This window comes from Phalacrocorax carbo, chromosome 34 (assembly GCF_963921805.1).
Source record: "Phalacrocorax carbo chromosome 34, bPhaCar2.1, whole genome shotgun sequence".
In the NCBI taxonomy this organism is placed as follows: domain Eukaryota; kingdom Metazoa; phylum Chordata; class Aves; order Suliformes; family Phalacrocoracidae; genus Phalacrocorax; species Phalacrocorax carbo.
The window spans coordinates 202,006-227,085 of NC_087546.1; the positions used below are offsets into that span (position 1 = coordinate 202,006).

At 69.0% G+C, this 25,080-nt stretch overlaps 2 protein-coding genes across 3 annotated transcripts in view; both read right to left on the minus strand.

Moving 5' to 3' along the window:
* The window catches only part of KDM6B (lysine demethylase 6B), a 17,731-nt gene extending 17,709 nt beyond the window's left edge, over nt 1-22 (minus strand). The window contains exon 1 of the mRNA XM_064437602.1: nt 12-22. Coding sequence (XP_064293672.1) covers nt 12-22 — 11 coding nt within the window. The remainder of the gene's footprint in view (nt 1-11) is intronic.
* A 1,236-nt stretch (nt 23-1,258) lies between these two features.
* Nucleotides 1,259-23,407, minus strand: LOC135310372 (lysine-specific demethylase 6B-like). 2 transcript variants are annotated; one of them, XM_064437624.1, is made up of 11 exons: nt 23,359-23,407; nt 17,927-17,985; nt 11,295-11,386; nt 10,027-10,152; nt 9,280-9,406; nt 8,618-8,716; nt 7,364-7,565; nt 5,520-5,615; nt 4,594-4,755; nt 3,978-4,115; nt 1,259-1,472 (listed from the first exon to the last, which is right to left on the minus strand). In XM_064437624.1, the coding sequence occupies exons 5-11, from the start codon at nt 9,399-9,401 to the stop codon at nt 1,347-1,349; spliced, it is 945 nt and encodes a 314-aa protein (XP_064293694.1). In that variant the 5' UTR covers nt 9,402-9,406; nt 10,027-10,152; nt 11,295-11,386; nt 17,927-17,985; nt 23,359-23,407; the 3' UTR covers nt 1,259-1,346. The 2 variants fall into 2 exon arrangements, with proteins under 2 accessions (XP_064293694.1, XP_064293695.1); XM_064437625.1 differs by lacking the exon at nt 23,359-23,407 and adding an exon at nt 20,750-20,815.
* Nucleotides 23,408-25,080: the final 1,673 nt, after the last annotated feature.

A 25,080-nucleotide genomic window follows, 5' to 3' on the forward strand; every position in this document is an offset into this window, starting at 1 on the left:
GGGGTCCCCACCCCCCCTTCATCCTCCTCCTGCCGGATGGATTCGTCCAACATTTTCATAATATTGGCCAAACCGTCGGGTAAAATCTTCGCAAATTCGGGGGGTTCCTCGAATTGATCGTCCAAGGGGGGGGCCCCGAAATCGAAAAGGCGACGGGTGACCCCCGGGGAAGGGGGGGCTCGGGGGGGCTCGCCGGGGGGGGGAAGGGGGGGAGGAGGAGGAGGAGGAGGAGGCGGCGGCGGGGGGGGAGGGGGGGCGCTCTTTGGATAGGCGACCCCCGAAGAAATTGGGGGGCTGGCGGTGGGAAGGGGGGAGGGGGAGGTTCCTGAGGTATCGGGGGGACCCTCGGGGGGTGGGGGGGGGGCGGGGAGGGGTCCCCAGCCAGAAATCGGGGGGGGGGGGGTTGGTGCTGCTCGTCTTCCTCCTCCTCCTCTTCCTCCTTGGTGGAGTAAGAGCAAGGGAAAGGGGGAGTTTGGGGGGAGGGGGGGGGCCCCCCCTCGAAGGGGGTCCGCGTGCCCCCCCCCCGCGCCGTGCTGGTGGTGTTGGGGTCCGGGAAGGATCCCGGGGAACCCCCCAAAGGGGGGGTCGCCCCCCCCCCTTGCCCGGCCCCCCGAAAAGGATGTCGTCCAAGGGGTCCCCCCCCGCCGCGTCCTTCAGCCAGGGCAGGGGGGGGGCGGGGCTCCGGGGGGGGCGGGGGGGGGGCAGCAAGGGGGGGCGGGGGGGCCGTGGGGAGCGGGGACCCCCCCGCCGCCGCCCCCCCCCCCCCGCTGCCCCCGGGGGCTCCGGAGGTCGGTAGCGGTCGGGAGCCTGTGGGGGGGGGGACGGGACACCCCGAGTGAGACCCTCGGGGTGGGGGCGGGGTCCCCATCGGTCACACCCCCCACCCCCCCCCCGAGACCCCCACCCTGGGGACGGGGATGTCCCCAGTGACCCCCCCAGTGCCTGTCCCCCATGACCCCCCCGCCCCGTCCCCATGCGCCCCATGCCCCCCCCGTCCCCCCCAATTCCTGCCACCCATGGCCCCCCTCCCCATCCCCGTGTCCCCCCCCCGTTCCTGCCCCCCATCTCCCCCCCACCCCCGTGTCCCCCCCACCCCCATGACCCCCCCACCTGTCCCCCCATTCCCCATGACCCCCCCACCTGTCCCCCCATCCCCACCCCCCCAATGTCCCCCCCCCGCCCCCCGCGCCCCCCACTCACGCTGCGGGGGCCGTCCCCCCCCCGGGGCAGGGTGCTGGTGGCGGGGGGCCGGGGGGGCGCCCGGGGGGCGTAAGGCACGCAGGCGATGGGTGCTGGTGAGAGCCTGGGGGGGGGGGGGCGCCCGGCCGGCCCCGCTGTCCCTAAGGTCACTTGGGAGGGGGCCGGGGCCCGGGCCGGGGGGCGCCGGCGGCGGGCGGGGGGGCGGCGGCGGGGGGGCCCCGAAGGCGGGCGGGGGGGGGGGGGAAGGGGTGGGCCACCAGGCTCCGCTGCTCCTGTGGGGGGGGAGATGGGTTAGTGGGGGGGAGGGGGGCGTGGGGGGGGGGGAGGTGGGTTAGTGGGGGGGAGGGGGGCGTGGGGAGGGGGGGGAGGTGGGTTAGTGGGGGGGAGGGGGGCGTGGGGAGGGGGGGAGGTGGGTTAGTGGGGGGGAGGGGGGCGTGGGGAGGGGGGGAGGTGGGTTAGTGGGGGGGAGGGGGGCGTGGGGAGGGGGGGGAGGTGGGTTAGTGGGGGGGAGGGGGGCGTGGGGAGGGGGGGAGGTGGGTTAGTGGGGGGGAGGGGGGCGTGGGGAGGGGGGGAGGTGGGTTAGTGGGGGGGAGGGGGGCGTGGGGAGGGGGGGAGGTGGGTTAGTGGGGGGGAGGGGGGCGTGGGGAGGGGGGAGGTGGGTTAGTGGGGGGAGGGGGGCGTGGGGAGGGGGGAGGTGGGTTAGTGGGGGGGAGGGGGGCGTGGGGAGGGGGGGAGGGGGGTTAGTGGGGGGGAGGGGGCGTGGGGAGGGGGGGGAGGTGGGTTAGTGGGGGGGAGGGGGGCGTGGGGAGGGGGGGAGGTGGGTTAGTGGGGGGGAGGGGGGCGTGGGGAGGGGGGGAGATGGGTTAGTGGGGGGGAGGGGGGCGTGGGGAGGGGGGGGAGGTGGGTTAGTGGGGGGGAGGGGGGCGTGGGAGGGGGGGGAGATGGGTTAGTGGGGGGGAGGGGGGCGTGGGGAGGGGGGGGAGGTGGGTTAGTGGGGGGGAGGGGGGCGTGGGGAGGGGGGGAGGTGGGTTAGTGGGGGGGAGGGGGGCGTGGGGAGGGGGGGAGGTGGGTTAGTGGGGGGGAGGGGGGCGTGGGGAGGGGGGGAGATGGGTTAGTGGGGGGGAGGGGGGCGTGGGGAGGGGGGGGAGGTGGGTTAGTGGGGGGGAGGGGGGCGTGGGGAGGGGGGGAGGTGGGTTAGTGGGGGGGAGGGGGGCGTGGGGAGGGGGGGAGATGGGTTAGTGGGGGGGAGGGGGGCGTGGGGAGGGGGGGGAGGTGGGTTAGTGGGGGGGAGGGGGGCGTGGGGAGGGGGGGAGGTGGGTTAGTGGGGGGGAGGGGGGCGTGGGGAGGGGGGGAGATGGGTTAGTGGGGGGGAGGGGGGCGTGGGGAGGGGGGGGAGGTGGGTTAGTGGGGGGGAGGGGGGCGTGGGGAGGGGGGGAGATGGGTTAGTGGGGGGGAGGGGGGCGTGGGGAGGGGGGGGGAGGTGGGTTAGTGGGGGGGAGGGGGGCGTGGGGAGGGGGGGAGGTGGGTTAGTGGGGGGGAGGGGGGCGTGGGGAGGGGGGGAGGTGGGTTAGTGGGGGGGAGGGGGGGCGTGGGGAGGGGGGGAGATGGGTTAGTGGGGGGGAGGGGGGCGTGGGGAGGGGGGGGAGGTGGGTTAGTGGGGGGGAGGGGGGCGTGGGGAGGGGGGGAGGTGGGTTAGTGGGGGGGAGGGGGGCGTGGGGAGGGGGGGAGATGGGTTAGTGGGGGGGGAGGGGGGCGTGGGGAGGGGGGAGGTGGGTTAGTGGGGGGGAGGGGGCGTGGGGTACTTGGGGGAGGGGCATGGGAGGACATGGGGACATTGGGGGTGACAAGGGGTGACACGGGGGACTGCGGGTGACGCGGGTGACACGAGGGTGACACGGGGTGACACGGGGGGTGACACGGGGGTGACACGGGGTGACACGGGGGTGACACGGGGGTGACACGGGGGGGTGACGTGGGGGTGACATGAGGGTGACACGGGGGGGTGACACGAGGGTGACACGGGGGGTGACACGGGGGTGACACGGGGTGACACGGGGGGGGTGACGTGGGGGTGACATGAGGGTGACACGGGGGGGTGACACGAGGGTGACACGGGGGGGTGACACGGGGGGGTGACACGGGGGGGTGACACGGGGGGGTGACACGGGGTGACATGGGGGGTGACGTGGGGGTGACATGAGGGTGACACGGGGGGGTGACACGAGGGTGACACGGGGTGACACGGGGGTGACACGGGGGTGACACGGGGGTGACACGGGGTGACACTGGGGTGACACGGGGTGACACGGGGGTGACATGAGGGTGACACGGGGAGGTGACATGAGGGTGACACAGGGGGGTGACGTGGGGTGACACGGGGTGACACGGGGGGGTGACACTGGGGTGACACGGGGGGTGACATGGGGGTGACATGAGGGTGACACGGGGGGTGACGCGGGGGTGACACGGGGGGTGACGTGGGGTGACACGGGGTGACACGGGGGGGTGACACGAGGGTGACACGGGGGTGACACGGGGTGACACGGGGGTGACATGAGGATGACACGGGGAGGTGACATGAGGGTGACACAGGGGGGTGACGTGGGGTGACACGGGGTGACACGGGGGGTGACATTGGGGTGACACGGGGGGTGACATGGGGGTGACATGAGGGTGACACGGGGGGTGACACGGGGTGACACAGGGGTGACACGGGGGTGACACGGGGTGACATGAGGGTGACACGGGGGGGTGACGCGGGGGTGACGGGTCCCCACCTGTCTGTCCGGGGGGGCCCCGAGGCGGGGGGGGGGCGTCCAGGCGTCCCCGGAGAGGGGGTTCCACAGCCCCTGGGGCAGCGGGAACGGGGGGGGCCCGGGGGGGGCCCCGGGTGGGGGCTGCCCCCCGCCACCCCCCTGGGGACAAGGGGACACTCAGGGGACAGCCCACCGACCCCGGCCCCCCCCCAGCCCAATTTCGGCCCCCCCCCCCCGACCCATTTCATGCCCCCCCCATTCCACACACCCCCGTTTTGGTCCCCCCCAGCCCCACTGTGCCCCCCAACCCCTTTTGTCCCCCTGACCCATTTAACACCCCCCAGACCCCCCTAAATGACCCCCCACCCGCATTTTGTGCCCCCCAGACCCCCTAAATGACGCCCACCCCCATTTATGCCCCCCATTTGTGCCCCCCAGATCCTTTAATGCCCCCAGACCCATTTCATGACCCCCCCAGCCTCATTTTGTGCTCCCCCTTTAGTGCCCCCAGCCCCATTTCGTGCCCCCCCGTTTTGCCCCCAACCCCATTTCACGCCCCCAGCCCCATTTCAGGCCCCCCCCGACCCCTTTCGTGCCCCCCCAAACCCCCCTCCCCCATTTCCAGCCCCCCCCCCACCTGCTCGGGGCTGCCGCTCCGCCGGCGTTTGAGGGGGCTGGGCAGGTCGTCGGGGGGGGGCGGGGGGGGGTGGGCGGGGGGCACCGGCTGCACCACGGGGGGGTCGGGGGGGGGCGCCCCCCGCTTCAGCTGGGCCCCCCGCTTGGCCGAGAAGTTCCTCTTCTGGGGGGGGGGGGGGTCATGGGGGGTCACGGGGGGGTCATGGGGTGCCCCCCCCCCCATTCCCAGTGCCCCCGGGAGCCCCATTGTCCTGCCTGACCTCCATTCCCAGTGCCCCCAGTACCCCCATTCCAGTTTCCCCAGTGTTCCCAGTATCCCCATCCCCCGTGTCCCCATATTCCCTATTCCCAGTACCTCCATTCCAGTTTCCCCAGTGCCCCCAGTGCCCCCATCCCCAATCCCCCAGACCCCCATTAGCAGTGCCCCAGTACCATCCCCAGTGCCCCCAGCGCCCCCATCCCCAGTGCCCCCAGTACCATCCCCAGTGCCCCCATCCCCAGTGCCCCCATCCCCAGTGCCCCCAGTACCACTCCCAGTGCCCCCAGTACCACTCCCAGTGCTCCCAGTGCCCCCAGTGCCCCATCCCCAGTGCCCCCAGTACCACTCCCAGCACTCCCAGTGCCCCCAGTACCCCCAGTACCCATTAGCAGTGCCCCCAGTGTCCCCATTACCAGTACCCCCAATCCCCAGTGCCCCCAATACCACTCGCAGTGCCCCCAGTGCCCCCATCCCCAGTGCTCCCAGTGCCCACAGTGCCCCCAGTACCACTCCCAGTGCCCCCAGTGCTCCCAGTGCCCCCAGTACCACTCCCAGTGCCCCCAGTGGCCCCAGTGCCCCTCCCAGTGCCCCTAGTGCCCCCGCCACCAGTGCCCCCAGTACCACTCCCAGTGCTCCCAGTGCCCCCAGTGCCCCCAGTGCCCCCTCACCTCGGCGTGCAGCAGGCTCCAGACCTGCTGGAGGGGGGGCAGGGCCCGGGCCCGGGGGGGGGACGCGGGGCCCGAGGGGAAGCTCCAGAGCTGGGCCTGGGGATGGGGAGAGAACAGCCGCGTCACACCCCAACACGGGCTCAGGGACACCCACAGCCGCGTCACACCCCAACACGGGCTCGGGGACACCCACAGCCGCGTCACACCCCAACACGGGCTCAGGGACACCCACAGCCGCGTCACACCCCAACACGGGCTCAGGGACACCCACAGCCGCGTCACACCCCAACACGGGCTCGGGGACACCAACAGCTGCGTCACACCCCAACACGGGCTCGGGGACACCAACAGCCGCGTCACACCCCAACACGGGCTCGGGGACACCCACAGCCGCGTCACACCCCAACACGGGCTCAGGGACACCCACAGCCGCGTCACACCCCAACACGGGCTCAGGGACACCCACAGCCGCGTCACACCCCAACACGGGCTCGGGGACACCCACAGCCGCGTCACAGCCCAACACGGGCTCGGGGACACCAACAGCCGCGTCACACCCCAACACGGGCTCGGGGACACCAACAGCCGCGTCACACCCCAACACGGGGACTGGGACACCAACAGCCGCGTCACACCCCAACACGGGCTCGGGGACACCCACAGTCGCGTCACACCCCAACACGGGGACGAGGACACCAACAGCCGCGTCACACCCCAACACGGGCTCGGGGACACCCACAGCCGCGTCACACCCCAACACGGGGACGGGGACACCCACAGCCGCGTCACACCCCAACACGGGCTCGGGGACACCCACAGTCGCGTCACACCCCAACACGGGGACGGGGACACCAACAGCCGCGTCACACCCCAACACGGGCTCGAGGACACCAACAGCCGCGTCACAGCCCAGCAGGGGGACGGTGTCACTGACGGGGACGCCCCCATGGGGGTGACAGCGCTGTCACCACCACCCCCCGCCCCTCCCTGAACCCCGCGTCCCCCCACGCCCCCCCGCGGCGTCACCGCTGGGCCCTTCCCCGTGTCCCCCCACTATGTCCCCACACGACGCTGTCACCCGGCGCCAACCGACGTCCCCACAGGGGCCACAGCCGCGAGCTGGGGGCCACCAACAGCCCCGCAGCCCCCCACAGCCCCCCAGGGACCCCCATATGTCCCCATGTCCCCCTGTCCCCCCACATCCCCCTGCCCCCCCACAGCCCTCCACATCCCCCATGACCCCCATAGCCCCCATATCTCCCCATGTCCCCATATCCCCCTGCCCCCGCAGCCCCCCACGTCCCTTGTGACCCCCATGTCCCCCTGTCCCCCACATCCCCCCATGTCCCCCTGCCCCCCGCAGCCCCCCACATCCCCCATGTCCCCCCATGTCCCCCTGGCCCCCACAGCCCCCCATGTGCCCCGTGACCCCCATGTCCCCCTGTCCCCCACAGCCCCCAACGTCCCTTGTGACCCCCATGTCCCCCACATCCCCCATATCCCCCCATGTCCCCCTGCCCCCCGCAGCCCCCACATCCCCCATGTCCCCCCATGTCCCCCTGTCCCCCACAGCCCCCAACGTCCCTTGTGACCCCCATGTCCCCCACATCCCCCATATCCCCCCATGTCCCCCCGGCCCCCACAGCCCCCCATGTGCCCCGTGACCCCCATGTCCCCCTGTCCCCCCACATCCTCCATATCCCCCTGCCCCCCACAACCCCCCACGTCCCCTGTGACCCCCATGTCCCCCTGCCCCCCGCAGCCCCCCACATCCCCCATCTGTCCCCATGTCCCGATGTCCCCCTGCCCCCCCACATCCCCCCCGCCCCCCGCCGCCCCACCACCTGCTGGAGGCGCCCGATGCGGGCGATGTCCCCGCGGGGGCCGCGGTGGCAGCGGGCGGGGCTGTGGAAGCAGCTGGGGGGTTCCTCCAGATCCGGGGGGGCTTCGCCCATCGGGCCCGGCTGCTCCCAGGGCTGCGGCTGCAGCGCCCGCACGCAGCCCTGCAGGGACTCCAGCGTGCCGGGGGGGGCCCGGGGGGGGGCCCTGGGGGGACACGGGGGTCAGGGGGGGGCTCAGCCCCATGGATACCCCACCACAGAACCCCTGAGTGGGGATTTGGGGGGCTCAGACCCAGAGAAACACCCCCCCCACGCAGCCGTGCAGGGACTCCAGCGTGCCGGGGGGGGCCCGGGGGGGGGGCCCTGGGGGGACACGGGGGTCAGGGGGGGGCTCAGCCCCATGGATACCCCACCACAGAACCCCTGAGTGGGGATTTGGGGGGCTCAGACCCAGAGAAACACCCCCCCACGCAGCCCTGCAGGGACTCCAGCGTGCCGGGGGGGGCCCGGGGGGGGGGGCCCTGGGGGGACACGGGGGTCGGGGGGGGCTCAGACCCACGGACACCCCCCCACAGACCCCCTGAGTGGGGATTTGGGGGGCTCAGACCCAGAGAAACACCCCCCCCCACGCAGCCCTGCAGGGACTCCAGCGTGCCGGGGGGGGCCCGGGGGGGGGCCCTGGGGGGACACGGGGGTCAGGGGGGGGCTCAGCCCCATGGATACCCCACCACAGAACCCCTGAGTGGGGATTTGGGGGGCTCAGACCCAGAGAAACACCCCCCCACGCAGCCCTGCAGGGACTCCAGAGTGCCAGGGGGGCCCAGGGGGGGCCCTGGGGGGACACGGGGGTCGGGGGGGGCTCAGACCCACGGACACCCCACCACAGACCCCCTGAGTGGGGATTTGGGGGGCTCAGACACAGAGAAACACCCCCCTACGCAGCCCTGCAGGGACTCCAGTGTGCCGGGGGGGGCCCGGGGGGGGCCCTGGGGGGACACGGGGGTCGGGGGGGGCTCAGCCCCACGGACACCCCGCCACAGACCCCCTGAGTGGGGATCTGGGGGGGCTCAGACCCACTGACACACCCCCACGGAGCCCTGAGTGGGGACTTGGGGGGCGAGCCCCACTGACACCCCCCCACAGACCCCCTGAGTGGGGATTTGGGGGGGCTGAGCCCCAATGACACCCCCCCACAGACCCCCTGAGTGGGCTCTGGCTGCTGGGGGGGGACACGGGGACATGGGGGGCAGCACTTACCCGGGGGGGAAGTAGGGCTTGTGGGGGGGGACCCCATTGCCGCTGGGGGGGGGTGCGAGGTGGGGGGGCAGCTGCGCCTGCCCGATGCTGGAAGAACACCTGGGTGGGGGGAGGGGGGAGATGTGGGGCGGCCCCGGGGGTGGGGGGGACCCCCAGGGTGTGGGGCACCCCCAGGGACAGGGACCCCCCGGGACAGGGACCCCCGGGATATGGAGACCCCCCCACATATGGGCCCCCCCCAGGGTAATGGGACCCGCCGTATATAGGGACCCTGTGGGGCAGGATGGGGCTCCCTGTGGGGCTCCGTGGGGCAGAGTGGGGCGGGGTAGGGCAGTGTGGGGCAGAGCAGGGGTCCCCATGGGGCTGGATGGGGCAGTGTGGGGCAGGGCATGGGGTGGCAGGGGGCAGTGTGGGGTGGCGGGGGGCAGTGTGGGGCAGGCTGTGGGGCAGGGTACCTGGTGCCAGGCAGCCAGGGGTGGGGGGGGCAGGGTGTGGGGCAGGGAGTGGGGTGGGGTGGGGCTGTGTAGGGCAGTGTGGGGCAGGGTGTGGGGCGGGGTACCTGGTGCCGGGCAGCCAGGGGCGGGGGGGCAGGGTGTGGGGCTGTGTAGGGCAGTGTGGGGCAGGGTGCGGGGCGGTGTGGGGCAGGGTGTGGGGCGGGGTACCTGGTGCCGGGCAGCCAGGGGCGGGGGGGGCAGGCGGCCCAGGCCCCGCCGCAGCCCAGGCTCCCCACGGCGAAGGGGTCCCGTCCGGCCCGGCCCCCCAGCGGCTCCACGGCGCGATGCATCCAGCCTGCCCCACGGCACGTCAGCCCCACACAGCCCTGCCCCATAGATACCCCCGCCCCATAGATACCCCTCTCCCCATAGATACCCTCCACCTGCCCCACAGATACACCCACCCCATAGTTACCTCCACCTGCCCCATAGCTCCCCCTGCCCCATAGATACCCCCACCCACCCCATAGATCCCCCCACCCCACAACTCCTCCCCCACCCCATAGCACCTCCCTGTCCCATAACTCGTCCCCTGCCCCATAGCTCTTCCCCACCCCATAGCTCCTCCCCCTCCCCATAGCTCCTCCCCTGCCCCACAGCTCCCCCTGCCCCAAAGCCCCTCCCCCACCCCACAGCTCCTCCCCCTCCCCATAGCTCCTCCCCTGCCCCATAGCTCCCCCTGCCCCAAAGCCCCTCCCCCACCCCACAGCTCCTCCCCCTCCCCATAGCTCCTCCCCTGCCCCACAGCTCCCCCTGCCCCAAAGCCACTCCCCCACCCCACAGCTCCTCCCCCTCCCCATAGCTCCTCCCCTGCCCCATAGCTCCCCCTGCCCCAAGCCCCTCCCCCACCCCACAGCTCCCCCCCCACCCCATAGCTCCTCCCCCCGCCCCGCCCCCAGCCCCGCCCCCACTCACCAGTCCCGGCGCCGCAGGCCTGGGTCCCCCCGGGCCCCCCCGCGGGGGGCGGGTCTGGGGCAGCCCCGGGGGGGGGAGGGGGCGGCTGCTGGGCTGGGGCGGCCCCTCCCTCACTGCCGCATACACCTGGGGCGGGGGCACCGGGTCAGGGGTCACGGGGGGTCAGGGGTCACAGGGGGTCAGGGGTCACGGGGGGTCGGGGGTCACGGGGGGCCAGAGGTCACTGGGGTCAGGGGTCACTGGGGCAGGGGTCACAGGGGGTTGGGGTCTCTGGGTCAGGGGTCACGGGGGGTCGGGGGTCACGGGGGGTCAGGGGCCTCCAGGTCAGGGGTCATGGGGGGACAGGGTTCACAGGGGGTCGGGGGTCACTAGGTCAGGGGTCACCAGGGTCGGGGGTCATGGGGGGTCAGGGGTCTCCGGATGAGGGGTCATGGGGGGTCGGGAGTCAGTGGGTCGGGGCTCACGAGGGGGCAGGGGTCACCGGGGGACACGGGAGGGTTAGGGGGCACTGGGGGGCAGTTGGGGGGCATTTATGGGGTGGGGGGGTTGTGGGGCACACAGGAGGCAATGGGGCACTGGGGGCGAAAGGGAGGTTATGGGGCAGCTATGGGGCGTAGGGTGATGGTTATGGGGCAGCAGGGGGTGCTTATAGAGCGGTTATGGGGCAGCTATGGGGCAGAGGATGGTTATGGGGCAGTTATGGGGCAGGGGATGGTTATGGGGCAGTTATAGGGGGTGATGGGGCAGTTATGGGGGGTTATGGGGCAGGGGGTGGTTATGGGGCAGCTATGGGTGGTATGGGGCATTTATGGGGCAGCTATGGGGCAGGGGGCAGTTATGGGGGTTATGGGGCAGTTATGGGGCAGCTATGGGGCAGCTATGGGGCGGGGGTGATTATGGGGGGTTATGGGGCCATTATGGGGCAGCTATGGGTGGTTATGGGACAGTTATGGGGCAGGGAGCGGTTATGGGGCCCTTATGGGGCAACTATGGTGCAGGGGGCAGTTATGGGAGGGTTATGGGGCAGCTATGGGGCAGGGGGCAGTTATGGAGGGATATGGGGCAGCTATGGGGCAGGGGGCAGTTATGGGGAAGCCTCGGAGCCGGGTCCCCTGGCGGGGGGGGGAGGGGAAGCAGGAACAGCATGAGGCGGAAGTGGGCGGGGCATCTGGATGATGCACGCCATGTGGGCGGGGTTTGGGGCGGGACACAGACCCCCACCCCCCCGGCTCGGCCCCGCCCCCCGCGCCATGGTCCCGCCCCCTCACCTATCCGGCGACGCTCTCCAGGAATCCGGCCAATCACAGGGCGCCCCTCGCCTGGCAGCCAATCATCTTTCCCATCCGTCTTCTAGCTCAGTCTGCCAGGTGACCAATGGGAGGGAGGGGCTTAGGCTGGTGCTGGCCAATGAGGGCGAGGGAAGGCGGGGCCCCGCCCCCTTTGGGGCAGAGACGTGGGGGGGAACTGCTGTGGGGCAGGAGGCCCTGGGGGGACAGCTGTGGGGCAGCTGTGGGGCAGGAGGCCCTGGGGGGGGCAGATGGGGGGCAGTTAGGGGGCAGGAGGCCCTGGGGGGGGCAGATGGGGGGCGGCTGGAAGCTCGGGGGCGGGCAGATGGGGGGCAGTTGGGGGGCAGGAGTCTCTGGAGGGGCAGAGGGGGAGCAGCTGGGGGGAAGTTGGGGGGCAGGAGTCTCGGGGGGGGACAGATGTGGTGCAGTTGGGGGGCAGATGTGGGGCAGGAGGCCCCGCTATGGGGCAGGCACCCCCCCGCCCATGAGCATCCCGGCCGCCCCCACAGGGGAATTTTGGGGCCTTCCCATGACGTGGGGCGGGGGTGGGGGTGGGGCGGAGGCGGGCGGCCGTGGGGCAGCCGTGGGGCAGCCGTGGGGCAGCCGTGGGGCGGGGGCGGCTGAGGGAAACCCCAGAGCGCCCACAGCGAGCGGGAAGGTGCCGGCTGACGGGAAGGGGGGGGGGGATCATTCATGGCCGCCCCACAGCTGCCCCACGGCCACCCCACGGCTGCCCCACAGCTGCCCCACGGCCGCCCCAAACCCCCCATAAAGGGGTGCTGAAAGGAAACTACACCCGGCCCCATGTCACCGGGACACGCATGACACACGTGTGACATCACAGCCATCCCCGACACACATGTGACATCACAGCTACCCCCGACACACGTGTGACATCACAGCCACCACCCCCCCCCCCAGGTCACAGCGACACGCCAAACCCTCGCGTGACATCATCACACATCACCCGGGGGACACGGACCCGTCACACCTGACGGCGGGCCAACACGCGTGACGCCCCGTGTCAGGCGGCCGCCGGGGTCCGACACCCGCACACGCGTGTCACCCGTGTCCCCGCCGCGCTCCCACCCCGACACGCGACAACACGCCCCGGCACGCGTCCGCCCCCCGCATGACGGCGACACGCGCGGCGGCGACACGCGACCCCCGCCGGGCCCCGCCACACACGCGTGACCCACAACCGCACGCGCCCGCCCCGCACAACCATCGCACGCACAACCCCCCCCCCAGCCCCGCGACCACCGCCCGTGACCCCGCCACACGCGTGTGACCCCACGCGCACACGTGACACGCCCCCCCCTCCCCCCCCCCCACCCCGCATCCGCCACGCGTGTGCGCCCGGCCACGCGTGACCCCCGGCGCCGCTGCGGCTGTTGCGGGGCTCTTACCGACGGCCGCCTCACGCGGCGTGGTGCCGCCGGTGCCGCGTGCGACGGTTCTGCCGCCGCCGGTGTCCCCGTGTCACCCGTCACCGCGTGGCGGCCGGGTGACACGGGGTGAGTCACCGCCGCGGTGGCCCCGCGTGGGTTGTTCCCCCCCCTCCTTCCCCTCCCCACCCCCCCCCCCTTTCCCCTTCCCGGAGAGGTGACGGTGACGTCAGCCGGACGCCCGTGACACCGCGCGGTGTCAGCAGCTGGGGGGGGGGGGGGGGAAATCCCGGGGGGGGGGAACACGGACAGGGGGACACGGACAGACATGGGACACGGGGGGGGACACACGACACGGGGTCGTGGCACATGTGGGGGACACGGAAAATGGAGGGGGGGGACACAGGGCCCGGCGGGGGTGGGGCGGGTGGGGGGGAGGTGGGGGGACACGGACACAGAGGGAAGCGTGGGGACACGTGGGGACACGGACACGTGTGGGGCACAGACATGCAGGGGGACACGGACACATGTGGGGATAGTGGACACGTGGGGGGCCATGGACATACGTGGGGCCACGGACACGTGTGGGGATAGGGGACACGTGGGGGGCCATGGACACGCGTGGGGCCACGGACACGTGTGGGGATAGGGGACATGTGGGGGGCCATGGACACGCGTGGGGCCACGGACACGTGTGGGGATAGGGGACACGCGTGGGGGGCCATGGACACGCATGGGGCCACAGAGGGACACAGCGATGTGGGGGGACACGTGGTGACACAGAAGGGACACGGGGACACGGACACACGTGGGGACACATGGGGGCACAGACACGTGGGGGGACACGGACACGTGTGGGGATGGGGCACACGAGGGACACAGACACGCGTGGGGACACATGAGGCACAGACACGTGGGGGAACACGGGGGACACGGGGACACGGACACGCGTGGGGACACATGGGGGCACAGACACGTGGGGGGACACGGGGACATGGACACGTGTGGGGATGGGGCACACGAGGGGCACGGACACGCGTGGGGACACATGGGGACACATGGACACGTGTGAGGATGGGGGACACAAGGGACACGGGGAGGGGACATGGGGACATGGACCCCCGTGGGGACACGGGGGACACAGGGATGTGGGGGGACACGGGCACATGTGGGGACACAGAAGGGACACGGGGACACGGACATGTGTGGGGACACACGAGGACACAGGGAGGGCACCGACACGCGGGGGGGACACGGGGACGTGGGGGGACACGGGGACACGTGTGGGGACACTGACACGTGTGGGGACACGGGGACACACAACATGCAAGGACCCGGGGACACACAGGGAGACGTGGGGACACGGGGTGACACGGGGACACTTGGGGTGACGCGAGGACAGGGGACAGGTACAGCCCCACAGGCCGACACGGGACACGCAACCGGGCACGCGTGTGACCCGGCGGGACCCCCGCGCATGACGACAGGCGGCCGGGGAACAACCGCGCGCCACAGCCGGCGCACACGCGTGTGACGACCACCGCCGCGCACCGTCGCGTGTCACCCCCATCCCGGGCCAGGCCCCACGCGTGTCCCTGGCGTGTGACACGCGTGTGCCGTGACCTGTCCCGGCAGAGCACAGGAACGGGGCCTTGGGCTGGGGGGAAACTGAGGCACGGGGTGTGGGGCAGCCGTGGGGCAGCTGGTGTCACTGTGGGGCAACCGTGGGGCAGGGGCTGCTGCTGTGGGGCAGCCGTGGGGCTGGATGTGCGGCTGTGGGGCAGCCATGGGGCTGGGTGTGAGGCTGTGAGGCAGCTGTGGGGCAGGAGATGTGGCCGTGGGGCAGCCGTGGGCAGGGGGTGCTGCTGTGGGGCAGCGGGTGTCACTGTGGGGCAGCCATGGCGCAGCAGGTGCTGCTGTGGGGCAGCAGTGGGGCAGCAGATGTAGCCGTGGGGCAGGGGGTGCTGCTATGGGGCAGCCATGGGGCTGGGCATGAGGCTGTGGGGCAGCCATGGGGCAGGAGATGTGGCCATGGGGCAGCCATGCGGCAGCCGTGGGGTAGCTGTGGGGCAAGGGGTGCTGCTGTGGGGCAGCCATGGGGCTGTGCGTGAGGCTGTGGGGCAGCCGTGGGGCAGGGGCTGCTGCTGTGGGGCAGCCGTGGGGCGGCGGGTGTGGGTCCGGCCGTTGACTCATCGGTTCCGGTGACGCGGAGGAGCCGCCCCCGGGGGGGGGAGGGGTGACGGTGACGGTGACGCCGCGACGGTGACGCGGGGCGGGGGGGGGGAGGGGCGGGCAGGGGCGCGTGGGAGGCGCACGGGAACGCACCGCGTGTGCGGCCGCGTGGAACACGCCTGCGGCGGCGGCCGGGTGTAACGCGTGTGGAACCGTCGCCTCCGCCTGTGACGCGGCCGTAACCGTGTCCGCCGGGTGTAACACGGGTGTGACGCTGTCACGCGGGTGTAACACGTCTGTATCATGCCTGTAACCGTGTCCTCTGCGTGTAACACGGGTGTAACTGCATCCGCCAGGTGTAACATGGGTGTGACGCTGACATATGGGTGTAACACGTCTGTAACACGTCTGTATCATGCCTGTAACCGTGTCCTCTGCGTGTAACACGGGTGTAACTGTGTCCTCTGTGTGTAACATGGGTTTAACCGCGTCCACCGGGTGTAACACGGGTGCAACACACCCGTAACACACCTGTAACCGTGTCCTCTGCGTGTAACACGGGTGTAAGCGCGTCCGCCAGGTGTAACATGGGTGTGATGCTGTCATACGGGTGTAACACACCTGTAACACACCTGTAACCGTGTCCTCTGCGTGTAACACGGGTTTAACCGTGTCCGCCAGGTGTAACACAGGTGTAACACACCTGTAACACACCTGTAACTGTGTCCTCTGTGTGTAACACGGGTTTAACCACGTCCACCGGGTGTAACACACCTGTAACCGTGTCCTCTGTGTGTAACACGGGTGTAAGCGCGTCCGCCAGGTGTAACATGGGTGTGACGCTGTCATACATGCGTAACACGGTTGTAACACGGGTGCCACCATGTCTGCTGAGTGTAACACGGGTGTGATGGTTTCATACAGGTGTAACACGGGTGTAACACATCTGTAACCGTGTCCTCTCTGTGTAACACGTCTGTAACTGTGTCCACTGGGTGTAACACGGGTATGACACTGTCATACGGGTGTAACATGGGTGTAACATGCCTGTAAACATGTTCTTTGCACGTAACGCAGGTGCAACCATGTCTGCTGGGTGTAACAGGGGTGTGACGCTGTTATATGGGTGTAACACATCTGTAACCGTGTCCTCTGTGTGTAACACGGGTGTAACACTGTCATGTGGGTGTAACACAGGTGTAACACATGTGCAACCATGTGCTCGGGGTGTAGCACGAGTGTAACACTGTCATACGTGTGTAACACGGGTGCAACGTGTACGTAACCATGTCCACCAAATGTAACATGCTTGTGACACCGTCATACACGTGTAACATGGGTGTAACCGTGTCCCCTGGGTGTAACACGGGTGTAACGCTGTCCTACGGGTGTAACATGGGTGTCGCACGTGTACAACCACGTCCTCTCGGTGTAGCACACGTGTAATGCTGTCACACAGGTGCCACACGTGTGTAACATGTATGTCTGCTGGGGCTAACGTGTGAGTAACACTGTCATACGGGTGTAACACGGGTGTAACACGGGTGTAACTCTGTGCGCTGGGTGTAATACATGCGTAACGACGTCATACCTAACGCATGTAACCATGTACTCTGCCTGTAACAAGCGTGTAACGCTCTTACACGTGTGACACATGTGCAACACTCATCTGTGTGGAACCATGTCCTCTGTCACACGTGTGACGCCGCCTTTGGCATGTAACAGGCATGTAGCGCTGTCTCACGCGTGTACCCCCCCGGCGACCCTCTCCTCCCCGTGTGTGCCGGACCACGCGCGCGACGGCGCCTCCGCCCACGCGTGACGCGGCTCAACACGCGTGTGCGACCCCTCGCTCGCCGCTGCGTGTTGCTCTTCTCCGTGTAACAGCCGTGCAAGCGCCACCGCTTTCCACGTAACACCCACGTAACGCTGCACGCGCACGCGTGTAACAGTAACGCTGCCTCCCCCAAGCACACACGTGTCCGCCCGCCACACGCGTGGAAGCGTCCCTGGCGTAAGGGTGATGTACATCCTCCGCGTGTGCCCGTGCACACGCGTGTGCGCAGACGCCACGCGCCCGACGAGTCCTGTAAGCGCACGTGTGTGTGCGTGCATCGCTACCACGCGTGTGCACAGCCCCGCCCCACCTGAGTGCACACGTGTGCGTGTCATCACGCCTGTTCACACGCGTGCGCACCCTACCGCGCGCGCAAGCGCAAGTACCGCCGCGTGCCCGCTGTAACACACGTGTGCAGCCTGACACACATGGACACGGCCACAAGGACACCTGTGTGCGTGCTGTAACACGCATGTACACCTTGGCATGTGTGCATAGGCACAAGAACACGCACACGTGCTGTAACACCTCTTTACACGTGTGTGCACCCCGACACGCGTGCAGGGCCACGTGGGCACCCGTGTGCGTGTGGTAGCACCTCTTTACACGTGTGTGCACCCCGACACGCGTGCAGGGCCATGAGAACACCCCGTGTGCGTGTGGTAGCACCTCTTTACACGTGTGTGCACCCCGACACGCGTGCAGGGCCATGAGAACACCCCGTGTGCGTGCGGTAGCACCTGTTTACACGTGTGTGCACCCCGACACGCGTGCAGGGCCATGAGAACACCCCGTGTGCGTGTGGTAGCACCACTTCACACGTGTGTGCACCCCGACACGCGTGCAGGGCCGCGAGGACACCCACGTGCACGCGGTAGCACCCACCATTTACACACGTGTACACCCGTGTGCGCGGCAGCACGTCGGAGCCCGGCAACCCGCGCGCTCACACGGGCACACGCGTGACCCCACCTGCGCAGCTCTGCACCTCCCCCCACGCACACGCGTGTCAGCGCCAGGTCCTGAAGCCGCGCACGTGTCGACACGCGTGTGCCGGGTCCGGCGCAGCCACGCGCGCGCGACGTCACCCCCGGCGCTCCCGCCCCGGGCACACGCGTGTGCGTACGGACGCGCCCGTGACACCCCACCCTGTGCGCACACGCGTGGGGTGGGGCGGGGCACGTGGGGGCGGGGCACGCGGGGGGCGGGGCACTCACGTGTCAGCGGGTCCGGCGCCGGTGCGGGGGAGGGGCTACGCGCCAGCCATGGCCTGGACCTGGGGGGGGGGGGGTCCACAGTTACTGGGAGGCACTGGGAGGCACTGGGAACCCCCGCCCCCGCCCCCAGTCCCATACTGGGTCTTGTAGAGCAGGAGTCCAGTATGAACCAGGGGTGCTGCTCCCAGTATGACCAGTACTGGTGCTCCCAGCTCCCAGTATAGCCGTCAGCTCTCAGTCACGCTCCCAGTATCCCCAGTATGGCCAGTACCTGCCTTCCCCAGCTCCCAGTACAGCCATTACCTGCCACTTCCACTCCCAGTATCCCCAGTACGACCAGTACCTGCCAGTCCCAGCTCCCAGTACAGCCATTACCTGCCACTTCCATTCCCAGTGCCCCCAGTACAACCAGTACCTGCCAGTCCCAGCTCCCAGTACAGCCATTACCTGCCACTTCCATTCCCAGTGCCCCCAGTACGACCAGTACCTGCCAGTCCCAGCTCCCAGTACAGCCATTACCTGCCACTTCCACTCCCAGTATCCCCAGTACGACCAGTACCTGCCAGTCCCAGCTCCCAGTACAGCCATTACCTGCCACTTCCACTCCCAGTATCCCCAGTACGACCAGTACCTGCCAGTCCCAGTTCCCAGTACAGCCCTTGCCAGTCATTTCCACTCCCAATACTCCCAGTATGACCAGTACTGGCATTTGCAGCCCCCAGTATGGCCAACTCCTGCCACCTCCATTCCCAGTGTTCCCAGTACCCGTCATTCATGCCCCCAGTATGACCCGTACTGGCACTCATATCTCCCAGTACAACCGTTAGCTGTCACTCACTCTCCCAGTGCTCCCAGTATGACCAGTACCTGCTATTCCCAGCACCCAGTACAACTGTGAGCTGTCACTTCAGCTCCCAGTACTCCCAGTACCTGTCACTCATGCTGCCAGTACCCCCAGTACAACCAGTACGTGCCGTTCCCATCTCCCAGTACAGCCAACACCCGCCCCTCCCAGTCCTCCCAGTATACCCATTACCCCTTGCTCCCAGTACACCCAGTTTTCCCCATCCCTGTCCCTCTCCACTCCCAGTACTCCCTCTCCGCTCTGGCTCCCCTTTCCCAGTATACCCAGTAGCTCCCAGTAGGGCCATTACCCGTCGCTCCTAGGCCCCAGTATTCCCAGTATACCGACACCTGTCACTCCCAGTACTTCCCGTATCTCTCCCTCTCAGCTCCAGTAACAGCATGTCCCCACCGTTCCCCACTCCCAGTACTCCCAGTATAGCCCTTACACAGCACTTCCAGTTCCCAGTAAGCCCAGTACACGACACTCCCAGCTCCCAGTTTGGCCAGCAGCTGTCATTCCCAGCTCCCAGTAACACCAGTAACTGTCATTCTTGGCTCCCAGTAAGAACTGGCATTCCCAGTATGACCAGTACAGCCTTTACACAGTGCTTAAGTACACACGATACCTTCCGCTCCTACTCCCAGTGATCCCAGCGTCCCCCACAGTGGTCACTGCCAGTTCCCAGTAAGACCATTAGTTACAACCTCTAACTCCCAGTAGAGCTCTCACACAGCACCCTGTGCTCCCAGTACTCCCAGTACACCTGCTACACGGCACTCCTGCCTCCCAGGACAGCCCCTGCATGGCACCCCCAGCTCCCAGTACTCCCAGTACAGCCCTTGCATAGCAGCCCCAGCTCCCAGTACAGCTCTTACGACAGCGCTCCATGCTCCCAGTACTCCCAGTATACCTGCTACACAGCACTCCCAGTACTCCCAGCTCCCAGTATGGCTCCTAATGGAACCCCCAGCTCCCAGTACTCCCAGTAAAGCCCTTACACTGCACTGCTGCCTCCCCGTACAGCCTTTACATGGCACCCCCAGCTCCCAGTACTCCCAATATGGCTCTTAGATGGCACCCCTGGCTCCCAGTACAGCCCTTATGTAACAATGCCAGATCCCAGTACTCCCAGTATACCTCTTAAATGGCACTCCTGGCTCCCAGTACTCCCAGTACGACTCTTACACTGTGTTCCTGTCTCCCAGTACGGCTCTTAGATGGCACTCCCAGCTCCCAGTACAGCCCTTACCTGGCACCCCCCAACTCCCAGTACTCCCAGTATACCTCTCAGACAGCACTCTGGGCTCCCAGTACAGCCCTTACTGACACCCCCAGCTCCCAGTACTCCCAGTACAGCCCTTACCTGGCACCCCCCAGCTCCCAGTACTCCCAGTATAGCCCTTACCTAGCACCCCCCAGCTCCCAGTACTCCCAGTACAGCCTTTACAGGGCACCCCCCAGCTCCCAGTACTCCCAGTATAGCTCTTACCTGGCACCCCCCAGCTCCCAGTACTCCCAGGACACCTCTTAAGCAGCACTCTAGGCTCCCAGTACTGCCAGTATAGCCTTTACAGGGCACCCCCCAGCTCCCAGTACTCCCAGTATACCTCTCACAGCACTCTGGGTTTGCAGTACTCCCAGTATAGCCCTTACCTAGCACCCCCCCAGCTCCCAGTACTCCCAGTATAGCCCTCATAAGGCAGCCCCAGCTCCCAGTACTCCCAGTATACCTCTCACAGCACTCTGGGTTCCCAGTACTCCCAGTATAACCCTTACCTGGCACCCCCCCAGCTCCCAGTACTCCCAGTATACCTCTCAGACAGCACTCCAGCCTCCCAGTACTCCCAGTATAGCCCTCACAAGGCAGCCCCAGCTCCCAGTACTCCCAGTATACCTCTCACAGCACTCTGGGTTCCCAGTACTCCCAGTATAACCCTTACCTGGCACCCCCCCAGCTCCCAGTACTCCCAGTATACCTCTCAGACAGCACTCCAGGCCCCCAGTACTTCCAGCGGAGCCTTTACCTGCCGCTCCCAACCCCCAGTACGGCCGGTCCCTGCCCTCCCAGTGCTCCCACACCCGCCTTATCAGGGTGCCGCACCCAGCCCAGCCCAGGGCACCCAGGTCGGCCCTGGCGGGGGGGGGGGGGGGAACAGGGCTGGGGGGGACCCAGGTGTCTGGGCACCCCCACCCCCACCCTGGGGGAGCCCAGGTGTCCGGGCACCCCCACCCCCACCCCGGGGGAAACCAGGCATCCGGGGCTGGGTGCTGACGCAAGGGCCGGTGATGAAACAGCCCCTGGGGGGGGGAAAGGGGGGGCTGAGCCCTGGTGAACTGGGGGTGCAGGGCCAGACCCCCCCCCTTTCCCATAATGCCCCCCCCAGTGTCAGCCACTCAGGAGGGAACCCCCCAAACCAGACCCTGATGCACCCCCAAAACACAGCCCCTCCCAACACCCCCAAACCTTCCCCCAGACACCCCCAAATCCCCCCTGGGCCCCCCCAGACACCCAACACCCCCAGGCCACCTCCAGACACCCCCAATTCCTCCCGGAGCCCCCCCAGACACCCCAAAAACCCCAGACACCCCCAAGTGCTCCCTGGGCCCCACCCAGACACCCCCAGGACCTTCCAGACACCCCAAATCCCCGCTAAGACAACCCCATACCCACCCACCCCAACTTCAGCCTCCCGACCCCCCCAGAAAGGGGGGGTGTCAATGGGGGGAAGTGGGGGTATCTCCACAGGGGATCCTGATTGGTTGCTCCCCTCCCCCCACAGGAAGTGCCCCCCGGATTTCAGAGGGGTCACCCCCCCTAAAAATGGGGGGACACCTCCCTACAAGGAGAAACTGAGGCACGGGGGGGGGGGTGTCACACCAGGTAGCTGCCCCCCCACACCCCAAGCTGTGCTGGCCCTTTAAGACCCAGGTGTGTTGGAGCCCCCCCTTAATTTGGGGTGGAAAATGGGGATTTGGGGGGCTTCAGTCCTCACGGGTCCCCCATGGGGGGGTTCCCCAGCGTGTGACTCCCCCTGAGGGGCACAAGAGCTGCCCCCAGCGGGGGGAGGTTCTGTCTGCACCCCCATAAACACAGCCAGGCCCCCCCAATTCACCTCCGGGGGGGGATCAGGATCCCCCAGTTTACCCCAGCAGAGTCAGGGGCCCCCAGTTAACCTCAGCCTGGAGCCCCCCCCCAGTTTACCTCAGGGGGTACCTCAGCCCAGGACCCCCCAAACTCCCTCAGCGGGGTCACAGCCCCCCCTTTTACCTCAGCGTTGACCCCCCAATTCACCTCACCCCAAGACCCCCCTCCTTTACCTCAGCCCAGGAGCCCCCAAATCAACTCAGCCCCCCCAAACCCCTCAGTGTGGTCAGAGCCCCCTCTTTTACCTCAGGTTTCACCCCCCACCATTTCCCCCCCACCCCAGGAACCCCCCCAAACACTCTCAGGACAGTCAGAGCCCCCCTTTTTACCTCAGGTATCACCCCACCACTATTCCCCCTCCCAGGACCCCCCAAAGCCTCTCAGGACAGTCACAGCCCCCCATTTTACCTCAGCTTTGACCCCCCACCATTCTCCCTCCTCCAGATGTCCCCAATTCACCCCAGCCCAGGACTCCCCTAATTCACCTCTGGGAGATCTGCCCCCCCCCAAAGTCCCCTCACCCCAAGACCCCCCCCTTTTACCTCAGCCCAGGACACCCCCCCAAACCCCCTCTCAGTGGGGTCAGAGCCCCCCCTTTTACCTCAGCTTTGACCACCCCACCATTCCCCCCGCAGGAGCCCATCAACCCCCTCAGCCCCCCCCAGATCCCCTCAGCAGGGTCGCAGCCCCCCTTTTTACCTCAGGTTTCACCCCCCCACTATTCCCCCCCCTTCCAGGACCCCCCCAAACCGCCTCAGCGCGGTCACAGCCCCCCTTTTTACCTCAGCCCAGGACCCCCCCCCATTCCTCCGCCTTCCAGGACGCCCCAAACCCCTTCAGGACAGTCACAGCCCCCCTTTTTACCTCAGCTTTAAACCCCCCCACCATTTCCCCCCCCCAGGACCCCATAAACCCCCTCAGCCCCCCCCAAACACCCTCACCAGGGTCGCAGCCCCCCTTTTTACCTCAGGTTTCACTCCCCCTATTCCTCCCCCCCTCCAGGACCCCCCAAACCCCTTCAGGACAGTCACAGCCCCCCTTTTTACCTCAGCTTTGACCCCCCCACCATTCCACTCCCAGCCCAGACCCCCCCCAAATCCCCTCAGCGGGGTCGCAGCACCCCTTTTTACCTCAGCTTTCACCCCCCCACCATTCTCCCCCCCCCTTCCAGGACCCCCCCAAACCGCCTCAGCGGGGTCACAGCCCCCCTTTTTACCTCAGGTATCACCCCCCCATTCACCCCCCCCTCCAGGACCCCCCAAACCCCTTCAGGACAGTCACAGCCCCCCTTTTCACCTCAGCTTTCCCCCCCTCGCCGCTCCCCCCCTCCCTCCAGACCACCCCCCCCGGCGGGACCTAAGGCCTCGGCCCCGCCACCCGCGGTCCCCACCGCCCCTCCCCGGTGCCCCCCCACCCCCCAGCCCCCCCCACCGGCGGTACCTGCGGGGGGCGGCGCGGCGGGGGGGGGGGGCGGCGCGGGGGCGGGGGGGGGGGGGAGGGCGGCGGGTCCCGGCCCGGCCCCGGCCCCGGCGCTGGCGGCTCCGCTGGCTCCGGCCTCCGCTCAAACAAAGGACCCAGCGCCGCGCGCCCCGCCCGCCCCCGGGACACGCCCACCTGGACACGCCCACCGGCGGCACCGCCCACGGGACACGCCTCCTCCCCCCCTCGCGCGCGCGCCCCGCGCCGCTGAAGGGAGGGAAGGCCCCGCCTTGGGGACCCGCCCCCAGCGCGGGGACACGCCCACTCGGGGAGGGCTCCGCCCACAAGGCGGCGGGGATGGGACGGGGCTGGGACGGGACTGGGACGGGGCTGGGACGGGGCTGGGACGGGACTGGGACGGGGCTGGGACGGGACTGGGACGGGGCTGGGACGGGGCTGGGACGGGGCTGGGATGGGACTGGGACGGGGCTGGGACGGGGCTGGGACGGGGCTGGGATGGGACTGGGACGGGGCTGGGACGGGGCTGGGACGGGACTGGGACGGGACTGGGACAGGGCTGGGATGGGACTGGGACGGGACTTGGACTGGGATGAGACGGGACTGGGACGGGACTGGGATGGGGCTGGGATGGGACTGGGACGGGGCTGGGACGGGGCTGGGATGGGACTGGGACGGGGCTGGGACTGGGCTGGGACGGGGCTGGGACTGGGCTAGGACGGGACTGGGACGGGGCTGGGATGGGACTGGGACGGGACTGGGACGGGGCTGGGACGGGGCTGGGATGGGACTGGGACGGGACTGGGACGGGGCTGGGACGGGGCTGGGATGGGACTGGGACGGGGCTGGGACGGGGCTGGGACGGGGCTGGGATGGGACTGGGACGGGGCTGGGACGGGGCTGGGACGGGACTGGGACGGGACTGGGACAGGGCTGGGATGGGACTGGGACGGGACTTGGACTGGGATGAGACGGGACTGGGACGGGACTGGGATGGGGCTGGGATGGGACTGGGACGGGGCTGGGACGGGGCTGGGATGGGACTGGGACGGGGCTGGGACTGGGCTGGGACGGGGCTGGGACTGGGCTAGGACGGGACTGGGACGGGGCTGGGATGGGACTGGGACGGGACTGGGACGGGGCTGGGACGGGGCTGGGATGGGACTGGGACGGGACTGGGACGGGACTGGGACGGGGCTGGGACGGGGCTGGGACGGGACTGCGACGGGACTGGGACGGGACTGGGACGGGGCTGGGATGGGACTGGGACGGGACTTGGACTGGGATGGGACGGGACTGGGATGGGACTGGGATGGGGCTGGGATGGGACTGGGATGGGACTGGGACGGGGCTGGGATGGGACTGGGATGGGACGGGGCTGGGACGGGGCTGGGACGGGACTGGGACGTGGCTGGGACGTGGCTGGGACGGAACTGGGATGGGACTGGGATGGGGCTGGGCCGTACGGGGATGGGGCTAGGACTGGGACTGGAATGGGATGGGGGTGGGACAGGTCCATAATGAGATGGGGCTGGGATGGGACTGTTCCGTACTGGGGTGGGACTCGATGGGACTGGGATGGGGTGGGACTGGGGCTGTATGGGGCTGGGACTGGGACGGGACTGGGATGGGGCTGGGACTGGGCTGGGACTGGGGTGGGACTGAGCGGGACTGGGGTGGGACTGAGGGGGACTGGGGTCGGACATGGAATGACTGGGATGGGAC